The sequence below is a fragment of the Asterias amurensis genome, chromosome 10 (genome assembly GCF_032118995.1).
Source record: "Asterias amurensis chromosome 10, ASM3211899v1".
Classification (NCBI taxonomy): domain Eukaryota; kingdom Metazoa; phylum Echinodermata; class Asteroidea; order Forcipulatida; family Asteriidae; genus Asterias; species Asterias amurensis.
The window spans coordinates 22516585-22538393 of record NC_092657.1 but is presented as its reverse complement, the minus strand read 5'-3'; the positions used below and the strand labels follow the sequence as shown (position 1 = coordinate 22538393).

Sequence of the window (21809 nt, the reverse complement as noted above, 5' to 3'; positions counted from 1 at the left end):
TAAGTTTAGAATATCTAACTCAATATTTAAACACTCCTTATATCAGAATTACATCAATTATATAAACGTCAACAATTTTCAGAAAATAAAATTTAATAAAACTTAAAGATCTCTCATTGCTAAACGCAAAACTGAAGTAAGAAGATGAAGTGTCTCATCAAGTCCCTTCCCCAGTTGCAACACTAGAGCCAACTGATGGTGAAAAGTGTCTTAAATGAGGAGCTCAAATTTTTTTGTTGGAAAAGTATCTAGCAAACACAAATACAAAACAACACCTGGAATGTCGTGTCATGAATTGCGTTTGGTTTTCATTGAGTTGAAGAACTGATGATTGGAGATAGAGGATAATATTCTTTGTAACAAATTGTAGACTTAACCATTCCTCATACAGACCAAATAAAAATGAATTTTTCATAATGGTTGATTTTACTACCACATGTATTGAGACGATGACCTTGGAAATGACATCTTGAGGCTATAACCGCCATGTTTCGGACTATGTACCTCCAGCTGAAGAAGAGATGTGTCAAGTCTATCCAGAGAGTTTTATGTTACAAGTTCAACCGTTCAAGTGTAATGTGGATGTTTTGAGACTGACAGTAACACTATTTTTGGACACTAGGTCAAAGAGTCAACAACAAACCGCTTGCAGTTTGAAGAAACCCACTGTGTGCCACCAGCTGAAGAAGTTCGTCTGAGGCCTAAAACTATGGAACGCCAAAGAGGCATTTAATCATCGGTGATGGTCTTTGCAACCGGTGATCAAATTTGTCACCGGTGGTGGTCCTATGCGATCGGTGATCAACTTTAGCGAGCGTAGCCTTGCTCAAGGCAGTCGCATTATTCGCTCCGAAAAGACGCAGCTGTAAACCCACCCGCCGTATACCCTGTGCATGGTGTGTGCGATCACACCGAATGACCCACCCGTATACACACTGTCACATCGCACGAATACTGTTCACACAAGTCATCGCACTCGTACACCACTAACCGCATGCGGAGGCCGTCAGGCCGACAGCCTTGTCGGGTCTGTATCGTCCCGTTTTAATGTGTTGTATTAAAAAAAATCCAATAGTGGACGAAATTGGGGGGGGGGGGGGGCTCTAGGATATGCTAGTATGCAGCTCATGAATATGTATATCGTTCGTCAGACCTATCAGACAACACAGGATGTGAGGCAAATGAATTATTAATTTTGACGTCCAATCACACACGCCTATCATGCTCGCTGAGCGTGTATTGCGGGGTGCATAATGCACTATCATTGACGCTGCACTGTGTAGATGCATGCACTACATTATCATAATATTATTTCAGGTTCATTAAAAACCATAGTGGGTAATAAAACATTAATTTTAATGGTCATAGGCCAGACAGCATTAACTGAATTTGGTGTGGTGGATTGCCTCATATTGGTATAAAATGGTGGTTGATTAAAAAGATGGTTTGTTATCCTGAAGCTATATATTAGCATTGTGTTTAATCACAATTTATATGACCACAAACTAGCACTAAATAAAAATAAAAATAAAATAATAATAATAATAATAGGGGCCTACGTTACAATTATAACATACAAAAATAATACACCCCTAACTAGAACATATCAAAATATCGTTCGCATTGCCAACAACTATCACCCAACTGATGTTTTCAATCATAATTGAATATGAAACTATATTAATAAGTGAAGTGTGAGTATACAGTTACAGGCTTAAAACCATGCAAGTACAACACTACACATTAACAAACACATAACCTCAAAAACCAAAATTCTTAGATTAAATTTTAAAAACAAAACCCTTTAAAATGTTCAATAAAATAAATACTTCAAAATAGAATGGTGCTTGTGACCATATAAAAACAACATTTTAATGGACTGGAAGCTGAGTGTTCATTTGCAAATGAAACATAGAGAGCCACTCCTTTTAAAGCTCCACCTTTAAGGTGGCGTCATGAGACATTTGATGAAAACATACCGTAATTCTTGGATGTTACACACCCTGGCTTGCATACATGCAAAGATTTAGCTTGATTGTGCATTTTTACCTGTTAATATAAATAATGAAATGTGCCTCAAAAGTGTCACATGACACTTGATGATGTCATCATAGTGGAACCTAAAAAAGTTTTTAATTCTCCCATTCAACAACCATAACTATTTTTGAGTAACATTTTCTGTTTGTAGCTGAAGTAAATGTTTAAAGATAAATTGATACTTCATTTAAACACAAAGAGAGTTTTATGTCAAATCTCTTTGCTTTGACCACAATTCACCAAAATGAACCATTCATTTTGGTTTGGGGACATCTTATTGGATTTTTCTTTTGATGAACTAGACTTTATAATGTGATGTCCCATGCCAACATGAGACACTTCTTGGAAACAGTGAAATGGCATTATTATAATGTGGCCACAACTGAATGAACAGCCTCGATATCAAAATGATTTACTCTAATTGATCGATTTACTTACAATACAGGTCACAGTAAGGTGTTATTTGCAAGGTATAAGCAGTCAAATGTGACAGACTGAAGCCCGGTTCATACTTCCTGCAAATGCGAAGGGAATTTTGGTGACGCAACACTCGGTACGCGCTCAATTTTCCTTTGTGACGCAGTGAAATTCGCATCGGAATAAGCATTCGCAAGAAGTATGAACCGGGCTTCAGGCTCCTGCGTTTATTTCTGTCCAGCATAATGCATGTTTGAATCCCGGTCAAGACACTTTAAATCATCATTACATTGCTTCGTTTCCTCAGATGGGGTGTGCAGCCGCAAAGAACCCACTCAGTTTGAAATATGAGGAGAGGTTTGCGGTGGTATTCAGATGCATGGTTGGCAGCTGACTGCTCAAGAAAACACCTGTAGGGTTTTGTATTAATGGGTCTCATAACTTAATAGCAATACTTTAAAAAACTAGCCTTCAACATTTCTAAGAATAGTTAACTAGTTTGATGCTGCATTATCAATGCGACATACTATGTTGTTGTTTCACGGGGTCAATATTTATTGTGCAGAGTTAATTAAGGTTATACATCAACAATAGATTCAAAATCACACCAAGCTCAATATCAAATTATAAATATTGTTACTTTTCTCCCTCACCCAAGGGCAGAATTTGGGCAACAAACACGTAATAATTTAACGTAATGAGAACTTCTTCCCCTCAATTGTATAATAGTTACCCATGATGAAAGCTTTTGTGACCCCTTATAATGATCTGGATTAAAATATACTTTCCAATTGTGCTTCTTCCTTTCAAATACTCGTTGTCTTGCAGCAGTTTGCCTCACCATTCTCTTGCGATGTTCAATACAGTAGTGTACACACTCTACAACAACAATAAAAACTAGAATTGGTAATCACCCAATAAAAAGTTTCAATCAATCTTCCACAGAAATATCTCAAACTGAGGTAGTTTAAAAGCCAAGAAATAAGGGAATAAAAGAGTAGGGATGAGGTCTTAAATGGCTGTCCGCCCGGCAGGGTTATTGCCAGGCGAGGGCCTTTATCACTCTGTCTCGACCCATTCAAAAATGCCCTTTTGCTAAAAAGCAAAAATGAAAATAAAAAATGGTTTACAGACAATCTGTGACAATCGGTTTCTTCAGCGATTTTTTTAGTTTTTACTTTTTCGAAAGCCTTTGCAAAATTCTGTTTTGTGCGCGTTTGGCTGTGTGTACTCGTAAATTACATCGCAAGCCCAACATGCGAAGCCAGCCGGTCTTAAACAGCTCCAGCTGTGTCTTTATAAAACTGGGCCTCTGTCTCTGCTAGATCCAGTGATTCCATTGGATACAATGATATGATATACGTGCAGTGACATTGATGCCCAAACAGTCACTGTTGTCAAGTCTGCAATAGAATAAGACTGCGACGCTGCAGCTGCTGCAGCTCTATGTGAAATGATAGGTCAAAGGTTATTATACACGCCGGTCTCGACGCAGGTCTCTGGCGTTATTAACCGAGCCTCGAAGTGTGACGTCAGATGTTCAGGCTATGTCTTTTTGAGCCGTTTAAACGCCCCCACGTGACGTGCTCTCCACCAATCGGAATAGCGAAACTGTCAAGGGTACTCATTAATAAGGGAATAAAAGAATAAAAACCCTGAAACTGTTTAAATTATAATGTTCATGGTGTTATTGCAATGGCCTATTGTCATCCCACCATACAAGGTTTCAACTCCTTCTTACCATTATGAGATCTGTATATGTTCTTCATAAACAGTTAGTAGAATCATAATGCCATACCCAGTCAGCAGACCAGCATTTTGGATCGCAAATGTTTTCAAGGAGTTTCTTAAATTAAACTCTTTTTGATCCGTGGTAGCGTTGAGCTCGGGTAACTATCGGTCAAAACACAATCAAACACAACAGAGTTACACAAGTTTGAATTTTATAATAAGTAGCATGTAATACCAAGAGTCCAGCATTCTCCTGAAGATTATCAGAGCATACTGATCCAAACATTGAGTTGTCAACCACTTGTTATTTTGAGAAGCAATATTACTCAAAGAGTTTTTCACATGGTGCTTACCGCAAACCTCTCGTAGTAATATCAGCCATATTTAACTATGGCACATAATAATAGTATTAATAATATTATCAAACCCATGGAGTGTTGCCAGATTTTAAGCAAATCACCAATTTTCACAACTGCTGAGTTTGAGCTGTATAGACAGCGTTCACTCTTCAAGTCTGCAAGAAGGAAGTCCTGTTTACAGTTGTGTTCTCCAAGCTGTTTGGATTGATAGTAAATCTTGGAGGGGAGGGTGGATATAACGTACCATATCAACCAAAGAAATATACAGAAACATTCCACCGGCCAGAGCTAATATATACGGCTCAGCAGACGTCAGCTGTCCAACTAGAATGCCAACAACCAGCCCCCCATAACACGTAAGCGCTGATAGGAAGTTGAATGTCAACGCTTGCTTCACTGTCATGCCAGACTTGATTAGAATTGCAAAGTCCCCTGTAGAAATAACAAGTATCAAGTTAGATATAATGATCATATTCCATGTACTCACAACAATCTTATATATGTATTTAAATTTGCATCAGGGATAAAGAATATATATTTTTTTCTTTTTTCTTTTTTCTCCTGTCTTGATGTGGAGTTATACTACTCCGTTTATTCAACAACTACATCACCAACAACATTATACATCATTAAAACAAGCTCCAATAAATACTGCTATCATATGACAGATACAATGAGCTACGGGAAGTAGTACAAAGAAATTGATAACATACATTAAAAAAAAACATCAATAATTATGTTTACATTTTAGCGTGACATAATCATGGTTTTCGAGAAAAGCAATGGGTTGAAACTACTTCAGACGATAATAGTGAAGACAACAAAAATAAATAAACAAAACAAGTTTTAGCCTTTTGTGTGTAAGCACTGTAGGCCAATACCCAGTACTTTCCCGAGTTCTGTTAAAAGGAAATGAAAGGCTTAATACTCGTTTGGGATTCTAACCCGCGACCTTCGCAATTTTAGAGCAGTGGCTTACCGACTAGACAACCTACAATGCCCGCTAGCTAGAGACAGTTTGAATGATATTTGCATTACCCGCTCCTAAACCCGCTGTGTTATGTCTTATAAGAAGGCAGAATAATTCGCAGTTGGGATACAGACATGTTATTAGACATACATAATAATAATAATTTATTGAACTTATTATTGCGCTCTCTCCAGGACCAGCCTGTTCGAGAGCGCTTAACAATTTAACACAATTCCTGTAAAAAATAAAATTATGAAAATTAATTAATCCAAACGAAAAAAAAAAATCAAATTTAATTGGCAGCCAATGCAGTTCCTTCAGGATTGGGGTTATATGACAAAAAACTGTTTGTATTACCAATTAGCCTTGCGGCAGCTTTCTGAACTCTTTGTATTTGCCAGTTGAACAAGTGGAAGACCAAAAAACAAGCCGTTACAATAATCGAGACGGCTAGTGATCAAGGCATGGATAATAAGAGAATTGTGAGATAAATATTTACATATGCGCAGATTGTCAGCAATATTTAAAACTGCTACGACTTTTTGTAATGAAATTCTCATGATTGAAACAAGCACTGGGTTCCAAGTACCAATCGTATACATTCCTATAAGTATTCATTTGTAAGATTATTCACAAGGCCTAAATTGCCAACAAACCTAGTTCATGAGGGATTTCTTCACAAATGACAGCAATGGAAGTCGAGATTCCCTGGAAGACTGACGTAGAAAATGACACTCCGATCGCTAATCCATCCACAAAGTTATGAAGACCGTCACCGAATATAATCATGTAAGCCACTGATGCAATGCGAATCTTTCCTGACATTGTTGTCATCGGTAGATGAGAATGTACGTCTTCATGTTGGGGCTTAGATGTTCCATTCTGTACCTTAGCATTGGAAAGAAAATTTAGATATAATATTAACCAAAACGGATGAATTTTTGTTTTGTTTCGGATGGTTCTAAATGCAACAACATTGCTGGTCACTTACCAATAACAGGTTTACAATGGCTAAGGGTTCATACTTGACCCCGATGGGTTTGTTTACAATACCCAGAGGTCATAAACCAAATCAGCTAGCAGAACGAAGTCAACAACTCTGAATTAGATTACGGTAAGTCACGCTCACAGCGAATAAAACAATTACCAAAAAAAGACGTAATCTACAAAGAATTAAGATCTGATGAGAATGTTTGAATCACTCAAGTATTACCATTTTAACCTTTCACATCCAACTTAATGTTTTGTTTGAATTTGTTGGACTGCTCTTATAACTGATTAAGCTTTACAAGGTATCTGGCGTATCACCATAATCAGAGTCCAACACTTTGGGTTTTAATTTCAAAAACGAAGCATACAGTGCTATGACTGTTATTATTAATACCTGATTTGTAACAGTAGCCGCTAAGCCGTTATCCGAGTTGATGATGCCATTATTAATACCCAGTGCACTATCTCCAGATGTGATCTTATACATATCATGACGAGGTTCTAAATCATGCATAGCAGTCACATGCATTGTGTCGTCAGCTTGCAAAAACTTCTGCTATAGTGTAGGAAACAAAAATCAGAATCCAAGAAATTCAGGATCAATTCCAACTCCCGAAATCATAGTTTTAACACTTTGGTTTATTCTCCATAGTTGCATACATGCATTGTGTCGTCAGCTTGCAAATGCTTCTGCTGTAGTGTGAGAATCAAAAATCAGAATCCAAGAAATTCAGGATCAATTCCAACTCCCGATATCATAGTTTTAACACTTTGGTTTATTCTCCATAGTTGCTTCCTCCGCTGCAGTTTAAAAGTCCTCACTTATCTCAACTTCTTTCATGACATATCATCGTCCCAATGTATATAATTGCATTTTGTACAAACTATTTAGCTTAGTTATTTGTTCATAAATAGAATAAGGTTGTTTGTTCTGTATACTCTTACCAGACCTGGCATTACACGGAGATTTTGGCCTCTGCTGTCCAAAGGGCCCAAAAGCAGTAAATTTTATTGTGCTTATAATAACAAAAAATCTTAGCAAAAATTAGCAGGAAACGTGAGCCTGATAGAACATGTGGAATGGCATTCAAAGCTTCTAACCTTGTACTGGTAAGCAAAATTTGTTTGTGCTTAGCTTATTTTTTGCTAAATTCTGATACCCTTGGACATTGACATTGCATGGAACACCAAACCAATCACCAGTTGCCTCCGTTAAATATCATGACTTTTTGTATCGTTTTGTACTATACTCACCTTGTGGTTGGACTCTTTTCTCTGTGACATCATTTTCAGAACACGCTCAACGACGAAAAATAGATAGATGCCACCAAGGATTGTTGTATTCTTCCAGACAACGTTCAATCCATGTGTACCGACGTGCATTCCATGTGTCTATAAATACAAACATACATGTGTTATTATATAATGGATTGCTGTTTCAAATGCCCTTTTTGCTACATCCAAGGTTGATTTGTAATTGATTGCTAATTACAACTCAAATGTGTACCAGTCTTCGCACTAGAAAGATATAGGGTGCGTTCGTTTAGCTTCCCTCGGTCGACCCCGGTGTGTGGCGTTTTCTTTTTCCAGGACGAACGTGTGCAGATAATTACCCGCGTTCGTCCTAGTAAAAAAAAACACATACACCGGGGTCGACCCAGGGAAGCTAAACGAACGCACCCATAATGAGTTCCTCAGTCATGAAGCGAGAATGTCTGCATCCTAGACTGGTCCCCCGTCTTTATCCGCAAGGATAATGGCACTGATAATGTAGGTATTGGTTTTACAGAGTCAGTGGTTTGATTGGATAAACGTGCAGTGACGTAAGCTTTCTACATGTGTTCTGATTGGTCTGGGGTTAGTGTTTGGCAGCTGCACTTCCGGTGGTCTTCCATGCAACAGCAAGCAATTAGAGTTCACTGCAAATCTTTATGTGAAATAAATGCCTGGTCAAAGGTGCCTGGTACTTTATGGACTGGGATTGACAGAAGCTCAAGGCAGATCAGTGACGTAATTCATGATCCTCGAAGGAGGACGTAAGATATTCAAGGTAGGAGATTGCACGGAAACAAGAGTTGGTGCTCTAGCCATAAGTGCCTAACCGACCTGTACAATTAAATCTTCTGATTGTGATGGGGTTTTTGGTGTAATTTTATATATCTATGTGTACTTACCTCTGGTATTAGACAAAGCAGTGCATTACCACTCAATGTTCCAACAGCCAATCCAATGAGGTAGTTCAGTACCATCTTATACATCTTCTTATTCATGCAGGGAATGATGCAAGCTCCCATCAGTGCACTGGCATTTATGATTGTTACAAAGAGGACTCCGTAACCCCATACTGTGGGAAAACATTCAAGTATTGTCAAAAGAAGCTATAGCTATATGGGGTAACTCAGTTACCCCATACTGTGGGAATACAATCAAATAATGTCAAAAGAAGATAGCTTTGGTGATTGGAGGACTCTGTTACCCCATACTGCATTGTACTGATGAAAAAAATACACGTTTAAGGAGTAAGCTATGTAGAATTTTTTTCAGATTTAAAGCAAAGTGATCAAAACCAGAAAAAGATTCCCTTTGGTTTTCCTGTGACCAGCAGCCAATCAAATCAGAAAACCCCTAAAAATGATTTTAAGTGAGCTGGGTTTTTAACATGCAATTAACACAACACACGTAGCCTTTGAACATGTTGAACCCTATCAAAAGGACAAAGAAACAATAGTTAAGGTATCTTGCCTTGAAAAGGACACACGTTTTAAAGGCACAGAACACTATTGATAACTCAAAACAATTATTAAAATTAGAACACACTTTGTAATTAGCAATGGAGAGATGTTGATAGTTTAAAACATTGTGAGAAACGGCTCCCTCTGAAGTAGGAACGTAGTTTTTGACAAATAATAAAAAGACTTCAGCTTTAAAGTATTTTATTAAGCACATTGTAAGCACACAGTGTAATGCAATTAGGGCGATTTTCTTCCGTCATTCTCTTGCAAATTCGATGACCAATATTGAGCCCACATTTTCAAAGGTGTTGTGTTTGTGTTATTTTATGCCAGCACACCACATCTTGTAGGATGTTGTACTAAATCTTATAGAACTAACTTGTTTATCCTTAAGTGAGTTTGACATACCTTGTGCAGTAGTTGGAGGTCCTCTATCTTTAGCAGGCCCTGTATCATCTAAAGCTACACACTCATCAGTTGAAGCCTGGTACATTATAGTTGGACATAGGGCCTTTATAACGTCTACTGTATCATTCAGTAATTGCTCCTCACTGGAGGAATGAATGCTCAAGAGTTCTGATGACGTATAGCACTGTAGGATGAAAAACAAAAGTTACAGTCAATGTAATCTGCATTATGCACAGCGTATTTTTGGGACGCAATAATTGGTACGCACTCTCTTTCCAATATTGTGACGCTAGGAGATTCGCTTTGCACAAAGCATTTGCAGGAAGTATGAACCGGGCTTTACTTTTGGGCAAATTCAAAGACTCTGGACACTATTGGTAATATTGTCAAAGACCAGTCTTCTCACTAGGTGTACATCAACATATGCATAAAATAACAAACCTGTGAAAGTGGCGAGATAATAATAAAATAAAAAGCACCCTTGTTACAAGAAGTTGTGTGCTTTCAGATGCTTGATTTTGAGACCTCAAATTCAAAATCTGGGGTCTCGCAATCAAATTCGTGAAAAATTATTTCTTTCTCGACAAGTACTCCAATTCAGAGGGAGCCGTTTCTCACACAGTGTTATACTACCATCCTCTCCCCATTACTCGTTACCAAGTAAAGTTGTATGCTTGTAATTACCAATAGTATACACTGTCTTTAAGTCAATAAAAGTCAGCTGTGAAATTTTCAGCTGAATAGTGAAGACGGTCAATTTCAAAATAATTGTTCATAATTGGATCTAACTTTTTCAATAAAGAAATATTATCAAATCATAAAGTTATCATTAATATGATGATAAATAAATTTCAACTAAATAAAGCCAGGCTGATGTTTTATTTATTTTGTGTTGGTTTTAAGCAATCGCACAACATCGGTAAATAGTATTGTCCAAAGGCCCACACTTCGTGTATCACAACTTACATTATTATAAATAACAAACCTGTGAAAATTAAGGCTCAATATCGGTCATCGGAGTCGGGAGAAAATAACGGGAAAACTCACCCTTGCTTCCGCACTTTTCGCCGTTTCATGACATGTGTTTAAAATAAATCCATTATTCTCGATATCGAGAATTGATCATTGTTTTAATGTTGTCTCAAAAAGTACAGCATTTCAAGGAATAATATTTCAAGGGAAGCCTTTCACCATTACCTTATGTTAACCCTGTAAGTAATTTATAAATCTGTGAACTTTTAATTTTTGTTCTGTTCAGAAAGTGTCCAGTGGCTTTAGTACAAATAAATTACAAAAATAATCAAAACAAAATCAATAATAAATTTGTTGTCCCCTTTCCCCCCCCCCCCCCTTTACTTAACCAGGGTAAGCCAAATCAGTAAAAATACTGGTTTCCATCGGCACTGCGACATATTACAAGTAGACATAAAATATCAAACAAACCTCAGCGCCGACTCGTTGTAGCAAAACCTGAAAATGCTCCTGATTCATGTTTCCATTTGAACCAAAAGTGTTGACAATTTCCTCGACGAAAAACTCCGAACTTGGAAGTCCAACGGTGTTCTCGTCATGCTCAGCGGCATTGCGTCGTTTCCTTTGGCCGTCAATCGCGTTGCGTGACCCCGTCGACGCAGTGGCACCAACAGCCACGACTGAGAAAATCACCTCGGTCAAAACGATGAAACGACACAAAAGCAGTACACATTTCTGCAATGAAAACGAAACCCGTGCCATATTTAAGGCCAGGATTAATGCATCCCTTAATGCAGTATTTAATGAATTATCGGTTGGTTACGGTTATTTAGCAAGACAGTCTACAACTGAGCTCACATTTTTTGTTGACTTTGTTTTGTTCTTTTATCTAAAATCAACCAAGCTGAAGTGAGCCCAGCAATAGACCGATCTATTAAGCTCCGCCCCATTGCGCATTGACCAGTCGCAACCAAAAGTCCGACATTACGTGCGCGTATGCTGGGCACGCGCAGCAGAGTATAGCATAGTAACACCATGGGAGAGGCTCACGTGTTCTTGCTCACACGGCGGGCGCCGTGGGCGGAGCCTAATGGATCGCATGTGTGCAGCAATTAACCACCTCGTTACCACTATTTGTTGGCCAGCCCTGGCGGCAAAACGTGGAAAGAGGATTCGAACAACTGTGGAATCGTGCTTAGTGGGCCGCTGTCTTTATCCGCAAGGATAAAGACAGGTCCCTGCCGCTAGATCCAGTGATTCCATTGGATACAAAAATATTATGATAAACGTGCAGTGACAATGGTTGCGTTCGTTTAGCTTCAACTGTTCAACTGAATAATATTAATTGCGTTGCGATAAAAAGTTCTGTCATCGTTAATAGCATTGCCATAATAAAACCAATCGAACCCCAGTGGGTGACTTTAGACCCGCCCACTTAAACAAGGCCTTTGCATCATACAGTTGAATGATGCAAAGGCCTTGTTTATTAGTTTCAACTGAAAGGCTTTGTTTAAGTGGGCGGGTCTAAAGTCACCCACTGGGGTTCGATTGGTTTTATTATGACAATGCTATTAACGATAACAGAACTTTTTATCGCAACGTCACAGCCTGAGTTTTTGCCAACAGGCGGAGGTGGGAAAACCATGGAAAGCCACAAGTGCAAAACAACAACAGATTGCCACAGTTCGACACAATATCTCATACAACTAATACAAAAAGCGTTGAATTTGTTGAAAACGAACCATCCAACCATAGGAGATATTTGTTTGTCAGAATATCAAAGCAAAATTGAATGTTTTATTATCAGGCGGCAGACCATACCAACCAGAGTGGTTTGTTTACCAACATTGGAAGGTGTAATGCCTGCAGCGGGTGGGTGAAATAAATGAAGACAAAAAAAATCTCATGTATCTTAATTATTAAATTTGTTGATTATGTGATTATTTGAAGCTTCAGGGATGTTCCACACCGACGAATATCCCGAATTGCTACCATTGTTCGATGCTGGAAGTAGGTGACCAGCAAAATCGTAAATCGTCGCATGTCGCATGGCGGTGTTTTGAAGTCAGTCGTCGCACGTCGCATGTGTTATGGCGGTGTTATGAAGTCAGTCGTCGCATGGTGGGACGGTGTTATGAAGTCAGTCGTCGCATGGTGGGACGGTGTTATGAAGTCAGTTCAATGTTTACATCGCAGTTTTAATGTAAATCGATTTCATAGATCTAAATTTATTACAGGCATTTTATATTTAACCAGAATTAAACTTTGTGTAAGTTTGTTATCAATCTCATTAGTGTGTTGGCGTTTGGTAATCATTGTCAAAGACCAGGATTCTCACTTGGATCGGGTAGTTGCTTGGCCGTTTTAAAATAAGATTTATTAACCGAGCAAATCGATCTGTCCGCCATGGGATTTTTATTATTATGGACTAAAGATGAATGATTCAAAAGAGGGCGCTAGTATTAGCAGAGCGCATAATCGTCAACAGGGGGCGCTAGACTACTCAGCAATGAACCATGAAGCATCGCTACTAGAGCTACAGTTGCAGTGTAATAACTAGATAGAACTCCCGTTTTAAACGAATTTTTGATCATCATGGTTCATCCAAGATTTCTACTCGAATGGTAAGTGGAGAGTTGTAATACAAATCTGATGATTCTTAGCAAGGGTATTATGATTTTGTCAGATTTGTTTAAGTTTTCGGTTTGAATTATCATTTATTATTAAACACTACTAGTACTACTACTATACTAGTAGGGTGCACCATACTAGTAGTAGTACTACATGTACTAGGCCTAGTACAGTAGGCCTAGTATTAATTACTAAAAAAATTAAAAATGCTAATATTTATAAACAGACATAAATGAAAAAGTGTGTTTTTGCCTTGCCCCCTTCTAAATCTAATCCATAATAAACAAATATATAATTATATTTATAGCATGGAGGAAGAAAGATCTATTTTCTTCATGATAATTATAGATCTGACTCTGAGATAGACCTTTTATCGCAAATAAGAAATACTCGTTCGGCCACAATAGACGTGGAATGAGGTGCATGCTGGTCTAGCTAGCTATATTATTATCAGTATCAAATTTGGACGCTAGCTAGACCAGCATGCACCTTATCATGCTTATTCAACAGTCTGCGGTTGCGCAATGGTATTTGCGAAAAGGTCTATGTGCCCTTAGGTTGACATCCCTTCCCTGCGACCCTACCCTTGCCTTGTTTGCTGCCTTCAATGTTCACACCCATACTTTCCTCCAAATCATAGACAAAGCCATGTATGAACAAGTATCCTGTATGTAGACTGTCAGCCCAAATTTCGCGACATCATGGCTTTTTCTTTGAATTGAAAAAAAATAGAACTTTCCATAGGGCCTATGGCGCTACCTCTTTTTCACTCATTTTTACAAAAAAGGATTATTATATAGATAGGCCTACATGTATCATTGATTGAGGTAAATTAGTATAGTAGTAGTTGCGATAACCTAACCCTCCTCCCTCTTCGCGTCGTGTTACGAGATTCTCTTGAGTGGCAAACGACAATCTGGTCCAACATGTACACCAGATTTGACCCATTTGTGACCATTTCTGGTAAGTTTTTGTCCTTTTTTTTCAAAATATTTCCTCAAGGGTGTTTTGAGTCTTATAACAGGATGCATTAGACATTGAGGATCAAGCTCGTGCCGGTAGAATTTGTGTCATGATATTTGAAACTGGTAAAAATGGGGCAAATCTGGTGAAGGCTATCGAAATTGTACGTGTTGGACCAGATTGTTGTTTGCCGCTCGAGAGAACCTCGTAACCCTGCGTCTCTGCCGTCGTGAGGAGGGTTTTGTTATTGCAACTAGTAAATTAGATACTTTATTATTTCATATTATAAGTAATCACACAAGCGCGAGTGGATAGGCCTACGAAAAAATATAGCGCTTCTGCGTCCCATATCCAACGAGGCCGAGATGGGAAGCAGACGAACTATATTTTTTGTGTATTCCAGGAGCGTGCGTGGAATAACAAATTTATCTTCCAGTCTCACATGCAACGCGCAAAGTTTAAAATTTCAGAACGTATTTCGGGATGAACAGCATGCATGCACACAAAGTTGAGAACGTAATACTCGCACTGTTCGTATACGGAGCGTGACGCATTGACACTCACAATACGCACTGTGTAATAAAAACAGAGGAAGTAGGATATAAAAGTAGTATATGTTTGTATCCCCCTAGTATTTCGAGCATCTGAGTGATTGTTACTTTAGCACGTATTGTACTTGAAGATTAAGAATGAAAAAGTGGAGCACCATGTATCGTACGTAGGCGGTCCTGTATTTGTTTTAACCCTTAAACCGCGGTCTTTTACGTCATTGCGCGCGATGTAAACGACCCCCTAGGTACAAAGTTACATCTTCTTGACAAACATCTTCTTACATTCTCCATTGACCAAAATTTAGAGATGGGTAATAAAAATAATCTGATGCAAGGTACATGGCTTCTTTAGGCCTCTGTAATTTTTTTCCCAGAATGCTCAGCTAAAAAAGTCTTGTGATTTGATCATCAGGAATTGTACATCAAAAATGTTTGTTTAAACTTTTGCAGCGGCCACAAAACAATACTTATGGCCCTGACAGTATGACTAATTTTTTGTACCTTGTAGAAAAAGCGGAAATACCCAAACTTTTTGTATAATTAACAAGTACAACTTATCGGTGGAGCATTGCCTATCTCTAAATTACATCGCGCGCAATGACGTAAAAAGACAGTACCACGATTTTAGGGTTAAAACGAACACAGGACCGCCTATACTACGTATAGTAATTGACTATTGCTCAATTAACTAATTTTAATCTCAACAAAATTCTAACAAGTACAACAGTTTATTGCTCCATGGTCATGATGGTACATGTATTACTTTACTTTGTATTGTAACATCATTAATTATTGTAGCGTACATGTATATTTACAGTCAGTAGTAAACACTTGTACTAGGTAGTAGGCAGTGCTCACTCTCAATGCTCACGCTTGACCTTTCTTATTTTAAACAATCTTTTAACAACTTTCCTATTGTATTATTTACAAACAGATGTCAAGTATTGCAGTGCAGTAGGCAGCTTTATTGCAGTAGATGTCTACTCTGTATCAAAATGGATAGAGAAAGTAACATGAGTCAATGTTCTTCAGCAGATTGCACGGCTGAGACATCCAAGATCTTTCAGCTGCAGACTGGCTCAGCCCGAGACAGTCACTTTAAATCTAAGAGTGCAGACATCTTTGGGTCATTGGAGGTGATGGAGCAGAAGTATGAATCTGAAACCAAAAGTTTCAAAGTCGTTGATGATGATGAAGGTGGGGATAAGGAGGAAAGAAGATTTATTGAGAGAGGTTGTATCTTTAAGAAGCCTGTCAGATCTGAATATGACACTCTGTCAGGGAAAGATGACTTAAAGACAAACCAAGACAGAGATGTTCATGGACATCACAGCAGCCTCGTCTCCAAGTCTCACTCTCTAGGTACTGAAGCTAAGCAGTCAATAAGATCAACACAGGATACTAAAACCATCTTCCGTAAACCTTGCACCCACCCAAAGAGCAAAGAGTCTAAAGAGGAAACGACTACCAACAGACCTCCTGATTGGAGTAGAGGACAGAGGCAGGGAGCTTGGAATAGAAGGCCTAGAGGTGGAAGACGTCAACCACCTGACCACTTTGTGAATCCTGAAAAGTACACCAAGTACTCACTAGAAGAGACTAACATGTGTGGAAATGCAGCTAATAGAAGTGTTGCTTTAGGCTTTCTGAATGACTTAAAGAAGAGGAAGGAGGAAGAGTCAACGTCAAGCATTGAAACCGAGGTTTGTGAAGACGGTAAACATGTCTTCCAGAAACCAGTTTTATCCAAAGAGTCGACTGAACAATCTCCCAAGAGAAAGGTTTATGGCAGTGTGTACAAAATGGCAGACTATGAAGTAGGTATGAGTTCTTCAGTGCAGAAACCAAAGAAGCTGAAGTTGATGGATTCACTGAAGCAGAAGATCGACGATCATGTCTTGGATCATCTCAGTGACAACACAGTAACTCGTATTAACCAATCAGAAGACAGCTTCACACAAGAGGAATCAATGAGCAACCAGTCAGAGCAGGATAAAGAGTCACGCTTTAAGAGCAGGAAATTTAAGCAGAGAAAGCGGCTTAGGGAAAGGACTGATGACAGTTAGTTATGAACTCTCAGAACATTGTCAAAGATTATGCCTTTTTTTGGTTAAGAGTGCTTGAAATAATGTCTTATTTTTACTAGGAGGCTGAAGGGCAAGATACTATACCTGAAGCAACCAATGTACTATCCCATGGCAACTGATGTACTAACCCATGCAACCAATTGTCTATACCCTTAGCAACAGCAGCTTCTTGGTACCTAGACGCCTAGGCATTGGGGTGTTATTAAACAAATATTGACTGCTTTTATTCGTGCTACGGTTAAAACTAAATTAGGATGCCCTCACTGATTCTTGGAGCAGTCTACTATCCCGAGACGAAGTGGAGGGAAAATAGAACCTGCCAGGGATCGCCTCGGACATCGTAGTTTAAACACATGAAGCAGTCAATATCTGTATACCACTGGTCTTTAAAAATTTGTATGCAAGGCTCAAAACTGAAGAAAACAAATTACAAGACTGCAGGGCTTGTAGCTCTACAAAAAATGACAATAATTGATTTTACAAAGCCAGGATCAAAATGAGTTGAACAAGCACTAAAAGAAGATCTGTCCCATTTGTGTTTTATGCACGAGTGTGTGTACTTCGATACTTTTGAAAGAGTCACCATTTACCGTCAATATTTGGTCAGAAGAAAATTGCACAATGAGAAAATGTATTCAATTGAAAAAACACAAGACCACCGGGCCTGTCCTATAGTATACAATTGTTGCACTCTGTGACGGGGTCCATGGCGTTTTGTACAACTGAGGGGGAAATGGCACCCGAAGCAAAACCCATGGACCCCAAATCACAGCGTGCAACAATTGTCTTGTTATACCATGGTAACACGATTATTCCTCTTCTCAAAGTTATGTTGTCATCTTCAAACATTAATTACGACGGAGTATGCATAGTTTAATAAGCAGACAAACAGTTGTTCAAATAAGAAACCATTCTTCACTGTTCCCTCGAACCCGGGGCCGTTTCGTACTAAGCGCTGGAAATCGACCAACAGTGGGAACGATCAAATTGATGTACACCGGTTAACATCACTCATGTTACCCGCTGCGCTGTGCAGCCATGGTCCATGGTCCACGGCACGTGATTGGTTCTAGACCAATCAAACTTCACAATATGTTACCGAGGTATAACAATGTGTACTGTTTACTGGCCCCACACTAAAATTACAGGCCTTGGCCTGTGGTCAAGTGTTAATTTTGAGCCCTGTTATGTAAGACACAACCTGTCATCTATTAAAAACAGATTCCGTTGGATAGTTTCAATTCATGTAGAATCAAGTTACAGTCTGGGAACTGATACATTATATGATACAAGTACGGTTCGCGCAAGGAATTGTACAAAATGGCATTCTGGTCTGCACAAAATTTCATAGCATGTTGAATAGACCCTTCCAACAATACATATTGTATTAAACTGCACATAATGGGTCGTGTGCACTAACATTTTGGTTTACTGTCTGCGTGAATGTGATTAGCATACATGTATACAGTAATTCATGGAAAGGGTCTTTTGAAACGAGGACTTTTTGAAACGAAGTACAAAATAAATGAGTCTTGAAACAAGATAGTTTAAATAATTATATTGAATAGAAACATTGTATTAATTCATCTCAAGATTTACAATTTTTAAAGACACACTGTGATGAGGTCAGATTAATACAATTACTTATTACTGAATTTATGTTATCCTGCAAAATATTATGAACACAATGCAATTTAAAGAAAGCAAATCAATGAAAATTATATCTTGATTTTTGAACATATTGTTAGGGCAAAGCCATTTTTATTTTGCAAAAAGGGCACTTCCATTTGGAAATCTTAAAGTCAATGGGGAAACTGTTGAAGATCACGAAAATGTCAACACAGTCCAGGCCTGACACACAATTTGTAGATGTCGGGACATAATCAGGGTTTTTGAACATTGGTGTGTAACCCTCAGAATTAGCTAATTTTCTTGTAGTGACCTTTGCTTAAAAAACATGTACTGTACACAAAAAAACAGGTGGTTTGAGTCAACATTGCATAATTTGGTTTAAGAGTGAGGTCATGAAAATAAATGTGCAGTTTGATTCTTTGCATAATATTACATCGGAGTTCAGTTCTACTTAATTAGGGTATAATTCTGTTTTGTTTCCGGGTGACATCAGAGGGTGACTCAGTGATTAAATAAAGGACCCAATTATTTAGTTTTTTGGCCCTACACATTTTATGCTTATTCTTTTACAAGCATCTAAAATTAAAAAGTGCAAAATTATCATCATAAAGACGAATATGTTTGGTCTAATACAATCTTAAAATATTAATTAAATTCTTAAAAGAAAATGTAAAGGTCTTTACATGTATGCAGGCCTGTATGCTTCGTTTTTGAAAGGGCAAGGGCACCAAGGCATTTTGGCCTCTGTAAAGGGCACCCTACATGTATGAGGAAATTATAAATTTCTACTGTAAAGAATTTGAAGGTAAACAAGGCAATTGCCTTTGTTGCCTCCTTAAAGTATCAAACCTGTACCGATACATGTAGTAAATAATAAACCCAAACAACTACAAATAAACTAGGTGCAAGTGTAGCAAAATCCAACAGTTTTGAAACTTTTTGTTGGGACGGATAACACTTAAACACGGAAAGCAAACAAATTCACACTGTTTAAAAAATAAGACTTAGAACACCATGCGAAATATGTATTAGTGAAGTCCCCCCCCCCCCCCGATGTTTGTACTGTATACTCTAGCACACTCGTAAACTTTAGCTAAAACAAATTAAGTACAACAGTGGGTCGGTTGCTTTTTGGACACAGAAAGTATAGCTAAAAATATACAAAAAAGAAACCACAATTGCACAAGATACATTAATTGCAGCAATGACTATGTGGCTGCTGCAAGAAAAGAAAAAAAGATGCTTCGAAGAAACAATAAATACCAACAACTTTGATGTGATTCCCTATGCCCATTTTTATAATGCTGTGAATTCGTTTTTATTTGCTGAGCTAGAAGTGGTGCACCAATGGCAACAGTATCAACTTTATTGAATGTTGGCTGGTGACCTGTTTCTGCTAATCAGTATTTGTCTGTGCTTACCAAGGTTTTGTGCTTAGAGGGTTTAGATGCTTAGAAAGGACATGCAGAAACACAGTGTAGTAAAACAACTTAAAAGATATGTAATAAAGTTTACCAAATTTCAAGTTGCATTTGTCTATTACCTAATTTAACATCATGACATTGTTATTACAGTTATGTTAATACACATTGGTGATGGATGGAAAATGCATGAATATCTAAAACTAATGACTAATTGGTTAAAACATTAATACAGGAAATGTAAAACTACAAGGTTAAAGAAGCCAAGTGTTGAAATCTAAGTGCTTTTTCAATCATGTGACCAAAATAGTCATAGTGATGATCCTCAAATCAATCGGTTTATTGCAAGAATCAAAATAATAACAAACTTGCTCAAAACATAGAACCATTTGTGAATGTGGTGTGGTGAAATGGCCCATATTGGTATGAAATGGTGATTAATTAAAATGGTGGTTAACTAAAATGGTGGTTGTATAAAATCGTGATTTGTTATCCTGTGACTACATACATTGTGTTTCATCACAATTTATGACTACAAACTAGCGCTACATTGAAAAAAATCATAATAAAAACAAATAATACACCCCTAAGTATAACAAAATATCGTTTGCATTGTTAAAAACTATCCCCCAACTGATGTTTTCAATCATAATTGAATATGAAACTATTTCAGGGAAGTGTCAGTATTACAGTAACAGGCTTAAAAACACGCAGGTAAAACACTACACATAAACAAATAACATCACCTCAAAAACCCAAATTCTAAGATTAAATTGTAAAAACATAACCATTTAAAAGGTTCAACAAAATAAATACTTCAAATATAGAATGGTGCTTGTGACCATATAAAAACATTTTAATGAACTGGAAGCTGAGTGTTCATTTGCAAATGAAACATAGAGAGCCACTCCTTTTAAAGCTCCACCTTTAAGGTGGCGTCATGAGACATTTGATGAGAACATAACCTAAATCTTGGATGTTACACACCCTGGCTTGCATACATGCAAAGATTTAGTTTGATTGTGCATTTTTACATGTTAATATAAATAATGAAATGTGCCTCTTTAATGTGACAGATGAAAATTGATGACTTCACCATAGAACCTAAAATTGTTCCAAATTCTTCCAGTATACATGTACCATTAATAACTATTTTGGAGTAACATTTACTGGTTGTAGCTGTTAATTTATACTTCATGTAAACACAAGGAGAGTTTCAAGTCAAATCTCTTTGTTTGCAGTAAATATTTTGCAAGTGTTGACCACAATTTAACAAACTGAACCATTCATTCTGATTGGGGGACATCTTATTGGACTTTTATTTTGATGAACTAGGCTTAATGTGAGGTCCCATGCCAACATAAGACACTTCTTAGAAACAGTGAATGACATGATAATGTGTCCACATTATTATACAGTGGACACAACTGAATTACATGTACATGTAACAGCCTTGATATCAGTGTTATGCACTCTACTTGATCGATGTACTTAAAATACAGGTCACAATAAGGTGTTACTTGAAATGAGCAGTTTTAGTCGACGATGTAAAAGGAAAACTGTGCAATTGCGAGATACCTCATTGTATTCTACTTTCTAACATCTTTCTAACCATGCATTTATAACAAATGATTACAAACGCTTTTTAAAGACCAAACCGTCCGATCCAAGGCAACGTGTTCCTTTAAACCATCATTGCTTCGTTCCTCAGTTAGGATGTAAAGCCACAAAGAATCCACTTAATTTGAAATCATTATGTGAAGAGGTTTGCGGTGGTGTTCAAATGTACGGTTGACAGTCCCAATCCTGTGCCATCACCAGAGAAACTAACCCGTTGATCGCTGCTGCAATTTTAACTACATTTTGACAATGGGGGGCGCACTTGTCTAATGTGACTGCCGGCGCGTT

The 21809-nt window shown here is 37.9% G+C and overlaps 2 protein-coding genes across 3 annotated transcripts; one reads left to right on the top strand and one right to left on the bottom strand.

Annotated features, from left to right (window-relative positions):
* Positions 1-1104: 1104 nt before the first annotated feature.
* LOC139942515 (metal cation symporter ZIP14-like) lies at positions 1105-11415 on the bottom strand. Of its 2 annotated transcripts, none has more exons than XM_071939328.1 (9): positions 11088-11415; positions 9645-9828; positions 8679-8848; positions 7759-7896; positions 6899-7060; positions 6171-6402; positions 4789-4976; positions 4196-4347; positions 1105-3333 (listed from the first exon to the last, which is right to left on the bottom strand). In XM_071939328.1, exons 1-8 carry the CDS (start codon positions 11376-11378, stop codon positions 4198-4200), a joined length of 1515 nt encoding a protein of 504 aa, XP_071795429.1. In that variant the 5' UTR covers positions 11379-11415; the 3' UTR covers positions 1105-3333; positions 4196-4197. The 2 variants fall into 2 exon arrangements, with proteins under 2 accessions (XP_071795429.1, XP_071795430.1); XM_071939329.1 differs by having other exon boundaries at positions 6899-7057.
* Positions 11416-13141: 1726 nt separating this feature from the next.
* On the top strand, positions 13142-16835 carry LOC139942517 (uncharacterized). Its single transcript, XM_071939333.1, has 2 exons — positions 13142-13240; positions 15696-16835. The coding sequence occupies exon 2, from the start codon at positions 15757-15759 to the stop codon at positions 16825-16827; it is 1071 nt and encodes a 356-aa protein (XP_071795434.1). The 5' UTR covers positions 13142-13240; positions 15696-15756; the 3' UTR covers positions 16828-16835.
* The last annotated feature ends 4974 nt before the right edge of the window (positions 16836-21809 follow it).

Excerpts from the sequence above, each read along its gene's own strand:
- LOC139942517 (XM_071939333.1), top strand. The coding sequence starts at position 15,757 with ATGGATAGAGAAAGTAACATGAGTCAATGTTCTTCAGCAGATTGCACG.
- LOC139942515 (XM_071939328.1), bottom strand. The coding sequence starts at position 11,378 with ATGGCACGGGTTTCGTTTTCATTGCAGAAATGTGTACTGCTTTTGTGT. Across the intron at positions 7,897-8,678 it reads TGCTTTGTCTAATACCAGAG|ACACATGGAATGCACGTCGG; the intron begins GTAAGTACACAT and ends TTGTATTTATAG. Across the intron at positions 4,348-4,788 it reads ATATTTCTTTGGTTGATATG|TTACCCGAGCTCAACGCTAC; the intron begins GTACGTTATATC and ends TTTGACCGATAG.